Source organism: Copadichromis virginalis, linkage group LG14 (genome assembly GCF_057382275.1).
Source record: "Copadichromis virginalis isolate Kocher_CV1m ecotype Utaka linkage group LG14, C_Virginalis_male_GT1.1, whole genome shotgun sequence".
Classification (NCBI taxonomy): domain Eukaryota; kingdom Metazoa; phylum Chordata; class Actinopteri; order Cichliformes; family Cichlidae; genus Copadichromis; species Copadichromis virginalis.
This window is the reverse complement of record NC_140631.1, coordinates 34,426,538-34,439,898: the sequence shown is the minus strand read 5'-3', so window position 1 is coordinate 34,439,898 and position 13,361 is coordinate 34,426,538. Positions and strand designations below refer to the sequence as shown.

Here is a 13,361-nt window from a genome sequence, read left to right as displayed (position 1 = left end):
CAACAATATCTGTCCATATCCAGGGTGCAGTTTCCCGCCACCGTTCTTTGAGATGATCATGGTGGAAATAAACACCATTATCCCTCATGTCAGCCCAGCCTCAGCAGAAGTGGTTGGAGGCTGACTTGCACTGTCTGACCTTCAGCATGAGAGCTGTTTGATGGAGCTTACAGTCACTACTGCTGTGACACTGGCTGGAAGCCTGTTGAGCAGGAGCGCTGAAGCTGGTGAAATGTCACACAGCCATTCCATTGTGTTTGCTAACTGGCCACACAACACACAGCAGGGTTCTGGCAATAAATAAATAAAAAAAAACCCTAAACAAAACAAGGAATTCCTGCGAGCTGCTGTAAATGCAGAAAACCATAATATCACTGGAAATTGAACCTTTGAGATTACAGGATTTTTTAAAAAATACTGAGCAAGATAGAATTAGGAAAAATTAAATTTCATGTAGTGTTTTTAAATGAAAATAAGAAAGAAAAATGAGTGGATACAATGAAAAAAAAGGTTTAGTGGATCCTGAAATATCGTCAACATTCAAAGAGTATGAAAAGAGACACAATGATGTACTGTTAAGTCAATCTCCTTCAAGCTGGATTGGTTGGTCCCATTCACAGCGGTCACTCTGAGCCTTCGCAGCAGCTGGGCTCACTGTAGCCTCCTTACTGGTGTGAACTGCACTGTGCACATTGGTTAGAGATGAAGCAGCCCATCCTTTGGGTCCTCAGATTAGTGTTCACTCATGCAGGGTTAGGCAAGATAAAATATGCTGTCTTCACTTGAAGGCACTGACCTAAGATCAGGTGGTATTTTATCACAATACCGAGGCAGAGAGTCTGAGGTGCCACATTGCTCTGGTGGCCAGCTTATGCCAGTTAATCCGAACAGTTTGCTACTTTTACTCTGCTATCCCCATCACAGCAGAGGAGGCAGGAAACTATAAATGATCCCTGTAAGAATGACATGAATGCTCTGGGATTTTTTATGTTTTCCGTTACAAGGAAGGACACTACCTTTCTAAGACAGGATATTTGGAGGCGGAATAGTGCAGAGATGTTGAAGCACCAGAATAACTGATGAATAAAATAAAAATAGATATTTTTAACCGAAAAATATAAAGTTCTAAATTGAAACCAATGGCAAGTGCGACAGCATGGATGTTATTGTTGAGAGATGTCAATAAGGTTGTCTAAATGTCTGATGAACTTGAGGCTACCTATTTTTCATGGCTAGAAATAAAAAAACAGAAAATCCGTCCAGGACTATTTGATCAGACAAAAATAGAAGAGAAGATTGCAAATGTATAGATATGGGAAACAGAGACAATAAAAGCATTTATGATATATATTCAGTAAGAGAAACTATTGCTTTTAGTTCTTGTAATTTTTTCTGGGTATCATAAAAGCACGATGGCAAGCTTTGCCTGTACCCCTCTACGGAGAGGTACATCATCCTCTCCCGTCCATTATCATCCACCTTAATGCTGCAGCAGTAACAAGAAAACTTGTTTTTTAAAACCTTAGCACGCAATACCAATAACACAACAGCAATTTTGGACATAATGCAAGCCTTGTTTTCTTTAGGCAATGAAAACAGTGCATCCAAAGTTCAAAGGAGAACTTCTTTAATTGATAATGAAGTCATTAATAAATCAGCACCAGTGCTCCAGAAAATCAAAGCAAACAGCAACTATTTGATTGTTTGCCCAACCTCCTTATAAACAATATTTTACTTTGTTGTTTAAAATCATCCCACAGACAGATCACTATTGGGTTACCACACACACACAATCAGTTTTGCATCTTTTGTTCTGCATCTTTCAACGTGAACAGGAAAATTACATTAAATCTTGTAATAAGTTTTAGATTTACTTCTTACTCTGATCTACCACATGTATCACATCTTCACTGCAAGTTTTCTCCTCCTCTTTTTCTCACTCTACTGCACCTCTCTAATAAGCGCAAAAGGCCATAAAATAACATTACATAACATATACATTTTATGGCATTTAGCTTTATAATACAAAGATATTATATTTTTATTTCACTGAGTCCCTAAGGTAGAGCAGTTATGCCGTGCAGTGTGAGACACTGTAAAGGTCAGTAAAATTTGCATATCCCCTCAGAGATGTTTCATTAGTCTGGGGGCTCTTGAGCGTACGAAGTTGCAGTGACGGTACAGTAAATGATCCTATGGGGTTTGACCTTCAGCATGAGGCCATTTAATTACACCTCATCTTTATGGACAGAATAAATGGCAGCACTAAAACAGGCTACTAGTGCCAGCTGTAAGAATTCCTGCCACTCATAAATGCTTACAGCAGCTCTTTTTTAAAAAACAGTGTTAACAGTTATTGCTCGTTTAGTTCTGTACACTAGATTGCCTCGACTAACATTTGCAGTGGCACCTCTCCATAGGCTCTAACTTCAGCTGACCTTTCTCATGAGCATGCAGAGTCCCTGAGGGAACATCCTCTGCTATTGTGTGACTGGAACATAAATACCGTCCAGAAAAGAGAGGTAAAAGGTCACAACCCGTGTGACCTTATTGGCTATCTAGGCCAGCTTTGCAATTGTCCTGAAATATAACAATGCGCGTTCGTGTGGGCTTTTGAGTCGGTGAATGCTTGACGATATGGTGGCCTGCGACACTCAAGTAAACAGACTTAAACAAACGGGTGTTGAGAAAGTGAATATCTTCCAACAAGGGCTATATGTTTGCTTCCCTGTGTATTTGAATTTAACTGCAAAACAACTTAACAGACTCTGTGGAATTTGGTGAGTTAATCTTTAGTTAATCCTGGAGCGAAGCAGCAAGCAAATCATCAGTGGTTGACCAAAGAATGCACAAACATGTAACATGTTCAGCATTTATTCCTTTATTATTTTGAAAATATCCAGAATCAGAAAATGGGGAACATTTTTTGTTAAGATAAGATGAACATATTCAACTCCTCTCATTGCTTTTTGGTAACATTTAAGATGAATTAAAGACATTTTAAGTGACTTGATGTAAAATCTGCTTACTGATGAATGATGTCTCTCCCAGGTAGCCCCTACGCTTCAGCACCACCTCCAGGAACTTGGCCTCTTCGTTCACCACGTAGTGTTGTTTCTCTAAGGAGATCCAAGCCCAGTTCAGACGGAACTGTTGGTTCTTCAGTTTGTTGCCGCCTGTTACAAAAAGAAAAAGTTTATTTTTTTTCTTCAAAAAGGACTACTGAGAAATCCTAATATAGAAACACAGAAGAAGACGAATTAAAAACCCTAACCAGGACTAAATGGTCCAAAAATGGGCACATCATTTTGATTCAGAGGTGATACAGAAATTTCAATACCCTCTATTAGGATGGGTTCTTGCATACACCCAGGTTTTGACTTTGACTTCTAGCCTGCTCTCAGTGAGGGGTATGCGGTGTGCACAGCCCTTAAGCAAAAGGAAAACAGTTTGTGCCATCTAATTGCTTCATTTCTGATTAAGATAAAAGGTGTCTGTTTCTTGTCTGAACTGGGTTTTTTCATCCATGCCTTTTGAAGCTGCACTCAAAGGGCGACGTTATAGTCCTGGAGGGCATGTCTGCAACTATTTGACCGTAAAGACTCAAAGCAGAACCACATAGACAGGCATCAAACGCAGATACACAAACTCCGGCAGACCAAAATGGGCACACATGCACGCACGGACTCATACAGGAACGCATTTTAATATGGTCATTTCCAGTGCGATGGCTGGGAGTCTAAATAATGAAACACAGGTTAATAAAAAAATCCAAATGCATCCACCAGACTGCACAGTTAAATTGTCTGGCTGGTGCTGTAATGGTTGAGGATGGTGAGATGGAGATGCATGAGCCACAGAACATTTGGCAGTTCAGAAAGTAGTGATATAAAAGTGAAATTGTCAGGAGGGACATTGTTCAGAGATTTTAAAGTGCTGCCTTTGCAGATGTTAGGCACAACTGAGAGTCTCAACTCCTCCCTATTCTTGTCGGTACAGCCAGTAAATCTGTCACGTCCAGCAGACCACTCTGCTGTGTCCATTTCCTTCCTAACTGTGAAGGGTAAAACCTATATACATTCACCCTGGGTGTTTTATTATGTGTGAGGGTGCATGCATTATGAGGTTCGGTGACTCTGTGCATGCTTGAGTGGGTGCGCGCACATATTAAATATTCTCTGCACCTGTTACTTTGGATGTTATTGTACATGTTTTCTCGCACTGAGCAACACCAGGCCTTTAATACCCATGTGTTAAATACCCATTTGACAATATGCGGCATTAACTGCTTGAAAGTATAAAAAGTCAGTGTGATGCATGAGGACAAGTAGCAAAAAATATTTATTTTTCCCTCATCTCATAGAAAACTCGTTGTATTATTTATGTCATTAAAATATAATGAACACACTGATTTACTTTGATGTTTTCAACCAGACAGGGTGTTTAAAGTTAAGAAGATAAAGAATGCAGTAAATTCCGAAAGAAGACAGAAGACAAATCAAGACAGATGCTGAGGTTCCTTAAAATTACAGATCCAGATGGAAAGGACTGAACTGTGAACCTTGAGTAGAAAGCAGATTTTCTCTGAGTATTTATTTCTCTGTTTGACAACAGGCATATCTAGTTGACACACAAAAAATGGCCTTTAGTTGACACACAACTTCAAAGCACGGCTGTTTCTCACCTCATTCTGATTCAGAATCACGTTTTGAAAGTTCAAATACTGTGGATTTCCCTCTGTGTTTAAATTATACTTAAATATGAAAATTGTAGCTATCTAATATTGATCAAAAGGTCTATCTGGCAGTGTAATAACATTTAATCATTTTGTAATGCTAGCATTCACTTGTTTGTCTGCTCAGGCACTATGTCACTGTGGAACACCTCGCTTTTCTGTTTTAGTAGGCAAAGCCACCGGTGCTGATGATGAGATCAAGTAGCTCACAAGGTAAGTGCAAAACATTTGCACCACATTATGACAAAATTTCCATCACTGATCTCAGGACACAAATGGCAATTCCTGAGTGAAAAGCTGTTTGGGAAGTCAATGTGGCATTAAATTTGAACTAATAAAATCAAGCTGTTCAGCTCTGTTATGCTTCTCAGTACACTAGCAGTACAAAAAACAACATCATTTAAAATATAAAATTCTGTGTGCAGAGAAAACATGCTTTTAAAGAAAACTATTGCTGGCAAAATACATCAAATATTACATATGTAACACGTAACTTTTATTAAGTGACAGTACAACATCCTATGGGAACCTGACACACATTCTTGAGGTCTACCACAGTGTAGGCTTTCTGCTTCCTGTGTGTTCCGCATTATTCTTCTGGAGACAGGTGACCTATGTATGACAGGGCCTCCCTACACTATTTGGATTAAAGCCAGCAGCATGTCACTCATGCCACCAATAAACACTGTGTGTGTGATCTCTGAGCTGTGGCGCCTGTTCTCCACGGAAGCAATGGAAGCAGAGGTTTTGGCTAGTCTTCTGCCACCATTTGTTTATCTGAACCTTACATTAGATAGAGTCTATGTAGGTATAGAAAATGAAGGTAACATATTATTTGCACACTAAAATATTCAGCTAGAGAGTGGAACAGAATATAGTCAGATGCACACCAATTCATGTTCTGTTTTGCATAAGTATTCACATGACACTCAAAAAAGTGCCTACGCAACAAACCGAGCCTCAAGGAGGATTTTCTTCCCTTCTTTTTCAGGATCACTCACATTAAACACCTGTTCACCTTCAGCGTTATTCACAAACTTGAACAAGCTCTATTAATTATTCACTTTCCCTATCCATAAGAGACCGAGGACGACACAGCACTGACCCGCACTTTCAAACATCAGAAGAAAAATATTCATGTTCACAGTTTATACCAGAGTATATTATAGGTAGAGTCCCAGAATGACATTAGAAAACGTTAAGTTTAGCGTTCCTCAAGGTCTTGTTAAGCTTTAGTATGGGCTTCAGGGAGTGGAGGTGCTCATTTCCAGAAGGCCACTTCACTCCCCTAGATTTCTTTCTAATTAAGATAAGCAGGGGTTGGACTAATTCCACTTCAAAGAGGCCCAAAGGAAAACATCCAAGTTAATTTTTAACTAGGTCTCACAGTAGTGAGACAGAATTTAGTGAATATCTGTATCACTTATGTTTGGGTCTGCTCTGCAGCGCTAGTCTTAGATTTAATATTAGACCATATTTCCACATTATCCTTATTTTTCCTGGATAATCTTAATGAATTCACCAGATTGACAAACTGCCTTTGTTCTGTCTTTGTTAGTTTCACAGTATGCCTTTAAGCGCTGGCAGTGGATGTCACTCTAAATATTAGAGATAACTGTCAGACTCTGCAAACAAGCACTTAACTACAGCCAACCTCATACATGAACCATCTGAGAAACCCTCTTGTACAGTTCATGTAGCTGCTGTCCGTTCACATAGTGGATGCGTGATGAAGGACAGAAGCCTTTTGAGTGGGGCCAAAGAATGTGAAAGGCTGCACTGTGCCAACTTACAAAATGGTCTCCTCCCTGCATACATGTTGCAGTCAGCCCTTATTTGGTCACCGTCAAGCATTGCAGGCCAGAGTGCCCCATGGATTCAGCCAGGCAGACAGATAGGCGGCTCTTTGCCCACAGAGTTGCACTGCGCTGATTATGAAGGATAAACTGGGACTAACTGATGAATCCTTTTAGACTCAAAAGACAAAATGTATCTAAAAATAAATGTACTCTAAATTCACTGTCATGTAATGGAATAGACTGGCATTTATACAGTGCTTTTGAGGTGTTGCTGAGCAATTTACACTATAAGCCACATTCACCTTTTCACTCATATTCATAACGCATTTTATTCTGTGTATTTAAGCACTAGCTGTGTCTATCTTACATGCACGTGGCTAATTTATAATCTAAGATGCAGATTTTGGAAGCAGAAGCCAAAGGACCTGAGGGAACTCCAAAAGGGACATGAGGAACATGAAACGTCAACACAGACAGTCTGTGCTAATCAATCCTCCTTCTCTTTCATTCTGCACATATCAGCACTGCAATGTTAATAAAAATATAGCTCGATAACTAATTGTGCACCAAACCTGAAAAGTAATTTAAGTGTTTTGGTTAGTTGTGTTTCAAAGCTTCCGAGTGCAAGTAGACCCCACTACAAGAAAAAGCCACAAGAGCTTTTCAATTTATTTATTTATTTTTAATTTATTAATAAATGCATGAAATAACTTGTAAAGTATAACTTCACAGCTCTGTACAGCTATCAGAGACTGAAGGCAGAGCATGTTTAAGTGCAGAATAACATTTTATTTGACTTTTATGCATTTATATGTTGGAGAAAAGCCAAGAAATAAATATTTAAGGAATGAGTTCAAATGTATTTCATATGCAGATGTTTCCAACTACAAACTCTGCTTCAGTGTTGCACAGATAATGTTTTTCTACACTTCATTTGTTTGCGCTGGTGTGGATAACAAAATGATGTTTCCACACCTGCAGTGCGAGGCATAAAGTCTCCTGAAGCAATTTGCTAAACCAAATTCATTCATACTATTAATCAGTGCCTCTAAAACATTATCATGCAGTCCTATTTTTCTTAAATCACCAGCAGCAAAAAAAAGAAAGAAAAAAACAATAACAAAAAAAACCCCAACTACTGTTCGTGCCATCTTTTAATTAGCATCAAAAAATGTCGGTAAGTGTAAATCAGTCAGTCTATTCAACATGTGGATCATTAGCAAGACACCTCATCTAATGATCAGGCTGCCATCAAGCTTTGAGGTAATTGGCTACATTTGGTGAATATTTATGGTCACACTGAAAATTGCTTTGAATAATTTGGGTTGCTTTCTCAATCTTACAGCTAGGTTAAAATTTCATCAGAATCCAATGTGTCCTCAAAGATGTAATCATGCTATTTATTTTATCTCTAGTGTGTAATCGATTTTATGAAACCAGGGTTTTAGCGATTTTAGTATAATCGTCTTTAATTAATTTGCATAATGGAGGCAATGTCGCCTTTGAGAACATATAAGTCAAGAGACAAATCAATACCTAATTTTCTTTCAATGGTTAATTTCTGTGATGGAAAGCAAACATGTTATATAATCATCTCCTATAAAATGACCTTTGCTTTTAGGTCCATGGTGTGTGAGACTATACCAGCATACTTTTCACCTCTCCAATTAAGGGAAAAGGGATTTAATAATCCTGTTGAAAGAAAAAAAGCACATGGCAGAGTAGAGAAAGAGAGAGAGAGCGATATGGTCTAATCTCCCTAAGCCTTGTATGCACAGTAACGAGTGGAGAGCTGGCCATGGCTTGAAAGATTTAGAATGGTTATGATTTCACAGGTCCTAAACCCTTTTCTATAAGCACAGACTTTCAGGGAACTGGTCTGCCATAAATCTGGCCACTCCAGCAGCGTCCCTTCTGGCTGCTGTTGCCTCTGTGTCCACTCCAACACACTGTGGTCACTCTGGGGCAAGATTTGTGAATGCTGAAAGAAAGGCGAGAGGTGCTTTTGTACAAAGGTGCCAGGTCAGAGAGCCATGCAAGGCTTAAAGCAAGCAATGCTTTGCTCTCAGTAGGGAAAGTTCTTCGAGATTAACATCTGAACCCAAAGGTGATTAAATTCTCAGAGCTCTTTCCAAATTTGAAGTGTAGCAGTTAGAATTACCTGTCCTTAGTGACTAAATCCTGATTTTTTTTAAAGCTGTTTAGAAGGTTAATGTCTCCTTATTGCATTACATCTCTGCTCTGAGACTTTATGGGGTGACAACTATAACTATGTTGGCCATGATTGGATTACACTTAAAGGCATTTTTTTTAGTTTCATAAAACATTTTACAAAATCAAAACAGAATCAAATTATCAGCTCCTCACAAGAATCAGAAAATTAAAAAAAAATTCTACCCAGCATCTGCAGAATGAAATTCAAAACACTTAACATCATGATTTCAATACTCTCTTCTACCCTGTTCTTGACACTAAGGATCCTTTTAAGCAGTCATCCTGTTTACACTTTTTGATTCCTAATTGCAGCACCAGGTTGTTGTGGAAACTGCACAGTGAGCCACTCGCATGTGTAAAAAGGCAATGAGCAATTCCCAGAGCTCCTATTTCAGACGAGGCTCCTTTATTCATCCCCAGGAAAGAAATGTGGCAGAGGAAGTACAGTTCAATGTGACTGTAGGGAAAGGTCACCCATTCCCTGGGAATCTTCTTCACACTCCAGTGTCTTCACACACTGCCACAAATGATGTCATTTGTGGGTGCAGATATCACAAAGACACATGAGAATAACTGGTAAGAATACATTTTTGGAATAAAAACATCCGTCGTAAAACGTCTACTGTATTTCCAGTTTCAAAGTCACAAATCTGCCTGTATAAATTCAGATCATTTATACATTTATATGTTGGCAGTTATGTTGACAATTAATTAAAATCTAACATCCATCTTACAAATTAAATGTTAGCAAATTATCGCCATCATTTAAAGGTTTATTATTCTCAAATATGTAAGTTCATAAATTATTTATGAAAACATTTAAAGAGTTATCAAGTTCAGAGTATAGACTTGCATGGGCAGCTCCAATTTCCAGTTATCCTGACAATAGACAAATGTACCATTTCTAAAATTTACAAACCACTGACATCTCATACTGCAAATGAAAACATTCAGGCTTTTTATATCAATCCTATTAGCCTTGGGAGGAAATATTAGTTCAATTAGAATATTTCCAGAAATCTTAAGAAGCAGCATGAAGCCAACTCTGCAGTGCATGTCTGCACTTTGTGATTTTACAACATGGGGCACTGTGCCAAGCACTCAAGGTGAGGACTTATTTCTATAGTTTTAGAGGTACTTTTTGTGTTTAGGCATGTTGACAGGATAGTAAAACAGACAGGAAAGTGAGGACACCCAGGCCGCTGCAGTAGTCTTTCAGCATATGGGTGAGCTATACCAGTGCCCAGGACCTCTATCATGGCTTTACGGCTAATACTTTCTACATTTTTCTTATATTTGATGAAAATACAGTGTGTAACAAAATCACGATCGACATAGATTTCAAGTTATAAATTTCAATATATAAAGATTTAACAAATGTTTAGAAATTTAACCATGAAAGTTAATACACAGGGAATTTAAAGTGCATCACATTTCTGAAGGATATCTCTTTCCAAAAGAGGTATCAAAGCCTCTTCTGAGGGCTTTGTATATTTTGATTGTATAGGTGAGCTCAGACAAAGTATTCATTGATTGCCCTTGAATAGCATTCCAGCCTGTCGAAGAGGACGTGGCCTCGAGTGTCTTAATTAACAGTCAGCCACACGGTTTACGGAGCATAAGCCTGAACTCTCAATAGCAAGGGAAGTTACAACAAAAGGCTGAATTAGCAACTACAGGGCTTTTTTTCAACATTCACAAGTAAAGGTCACAGTGGATTTCAAATCAGGAGTTCTTTGCTCATTACCAGTCAATTATGTACAGTATGAACACCGTGGCGCATAAGCTGCTGAGGTAGATGTGCAAATCTTCTGTGACCTGCTGAAAAAGCTGCGTGAAGTGAAGCTGGTGCCAAAAATTGTTTTAGCAAGCCTTTGAGTTCCGTTTACATGGAGTTATTTTTTAAAAAAAAACACCTTTCCAAATAGCATGCTGTAAAGAATACAAGAATAACATGCCTTTTGAGCTTATCTTAGCCTCAACCTCAGGCAGAAGAAAATGTGTCTGCCTGAGCTTACATTGTTACAGGTGCATATGCAAAATGTATCCCAACTCTCAAATACTGCTGGCGACTGAACAGAAGAACAAAGGTAGCAAAATAACAAGGAGGTACAAGGCTAAGTGCGAATATGGGAGGGAAAACAAAGAAACATAAGGATGCAGGAAGACAGGAGTTGACAAAGAGAGGGGGGGGCGTGCTTTTTCTTGACCCTTGAATGCTCAGTGTTTGCTCTCTTGTCAGACCGAATAATGGTGGACTGTTTGCTGAAAGCAGCAGTGTGAGACCACAGAATAAAAAACCCCATCCCAGTCCCCCAGACTCATGCGCTCCATACTAATAAAGCCGGGCATTTCTCGAGTCTGTTGGGCCGGCCTCCATTGGCTTCGGCTATAACAACATGTTTCAGCTGCATTTCACAGTTGTTACTTGCAAATCCTCACATGTAGTAAAGCGTTTGCCTTGGAGCGAAATGCTCCCTAAAAAGCTGAAATGGTAATTCCTAAAGAAGTGTTAAATAACTGTTGGCCCTTTGTTTATGATGGATGAAAAGAAGCCATTGAGTAGAACTGTGCAAACCTGCATTTTAAAGATAAGCATGCTGTTCTGCATTCATGAAAAGAGCGAAGAAAATGTCTAAGGACTTAGTGTTGTTATTGTCTTCTCCTTTTAATATTGGACTGAAGATTAGTCTGTGCAGCAGAACAAGCCCTGGGTTAAAAAATATTTGCTGGCATGTTAAAAGAAGAGTACTTCTAAGGATGCCTGCAACATTTAATATAGGCAATCAAATGGATTTTTCTTTTTTTTTCTGGCCTTTGAATCATTGTCAAAATAGCTTCTGGAAGTCTTTGTTGGCGAAAGTGAACCTTATGATATGAAAACCGACTTCTGGTACAAAGTCAGATACACTCTTGTCGTTGCATGGATGAGTTCTGTGCTGCAAGACCTCTATTCGGAGTATACCACATTGCATAATACTATCATTTAAATTTATTCTCTTCTGAGACCACTGTGTTGTGTGCTACCACATAAAAGCACACAGTGTTGTAGGGAGCACAATTACCTGGCATCCCGTGGAATGGAATAAAGTAATGCGATGTAATGAATCTGAATATTTCTCAGACTGAAAACTATTAGACATGAAGGACAAGAGATGAATGTTGGAGTTACAAGAGAGCAGAAATGTCATTCTTACCTTCAGATTGCTTTGTTAAATTTCACACTGAATATTCTTTAAAACATTATCACCTCTTTTTAAAGTTGAAATGAAATCTGCACCTGATGTTTCGAAGCTTTAATCGCACCATATTTTCTGCTCATACATATGACTTATTAACCACTGATTACGTTTGAAGTAATGTTTGGTGGCGAGGATAGTGGCTTTAGCCAGTCGCCTGAAAAAATAAGCAGTAAAATGCAACCTCTTTACCAGACTGCTCAGTTGTCTCAACTTGCTTCCTTTGGCCTTTATTTCTGTCTCTTGTCCCATTTTCTTGCTAATATGTAACTCTTCACTTCACTCCAAGCTCATGTGCTGGAAAACCAAGATAAGCCCATGCATGGTCTAGTTAATTTCTGGCAGCAAGACATTCCTGAGTTTTCTTAATGGGGGGAAGGGTTCATCTGAGTGCTGGACATTTCCACGGCTGTCTTTGAATTATTTTTGTGCTTCTCAAACTGATATAAGCCAAAACAAATTTTAGAAAATGCAATGTAAGACAAATAACTAAGAATTGATTCACATATCAAATGCAACTTTTGGTGGGACATATTACTTGACCAGTAGTGGAAAAATACTGATATGCACTGCCTTCAGCTCTGTAAAAAAATATAAGAGAATAGATGAAGTGAGCGACGGGAATGTTGTCTGAATTAAATAACCATAGTTTGAGGCTGTCATACATTCCTTGAAATGGAGAGAAGCTTGATACTTACTGACTACATAACATTTCTTCACGGCTAATCAAATCTATAGCAAACTCTAAATCATTTATATTCATATGTAGATCCAGCTGAATTCATGCAGAGTTTACCTACTACATTTGCGCTCTCACACCTTGTCAACACAGGCAGTGTTTAGAGAGTGAAGTGCACATCAGCACATTCATGCCGTCGCTACAGGCGACAGGAAGCAGCTTGACGCCTTGCCCTCACCAATACAGGGACCAACAAAGCACTTCAATCTTTCATCTCCTATGACTACCCCCCCACCTCCCAATCCATTTCTCCACACGATGACTCCTCATATCCTGAGTATCAGGCTACACTTATAGAAAGGAGGTGATGGTGAGTGGGAGCTTGATCAGAATTCCCAAAGGGTTTCATCAGCACCTTTCATGAGACGAGAGCCCAGAGACACACTCCTACCATGTGCGAAAATAAAAACCTTCTCAAGTGAATCTGTGTCTAAATGCGTATCATCTTCAGTTCCTCTCTACTGTATATATTTCCCTTGCATATTTATATACTAAACTTATTCTTATTCTTCTTCTTTCGGGTGATCTGCCTCCTCCTCACCCTGTCCCTAATATCCTCTTCTGTCACACCAACGCTCTGCACGTCCTCCTTCTACTACATCCTTGAATCTTCTCTGTGGTCTTCCACTTTGCCT

The 13,361-nt window shown here is 39.0% G+C and overlaps 1 protein-coding gene across 1 annotated transcript in view; it reads right to left on the bottom strand.

Moving 5' to 3' along the window:
• Nucleotides 1–13,361, bottom strand: part of LOC146694423 (FRAS1-related extracellular matrix protein 2-like) — a 50,668-nt gene that overhangs the window by 24,498 nt on the left and 12,809 nt on the right. The window contains exon 3 of the mRNA XM_085430585.1: nucleotides 3,030–3,176. Coding sequence (XP_085286711.1) covers nucleotides 3,030–3,176 — 147 coding nt within the window. The remainder of the gene's footprint in view (nucleotides 1–3,029; nucleotides 3,177–13,361) is intronic.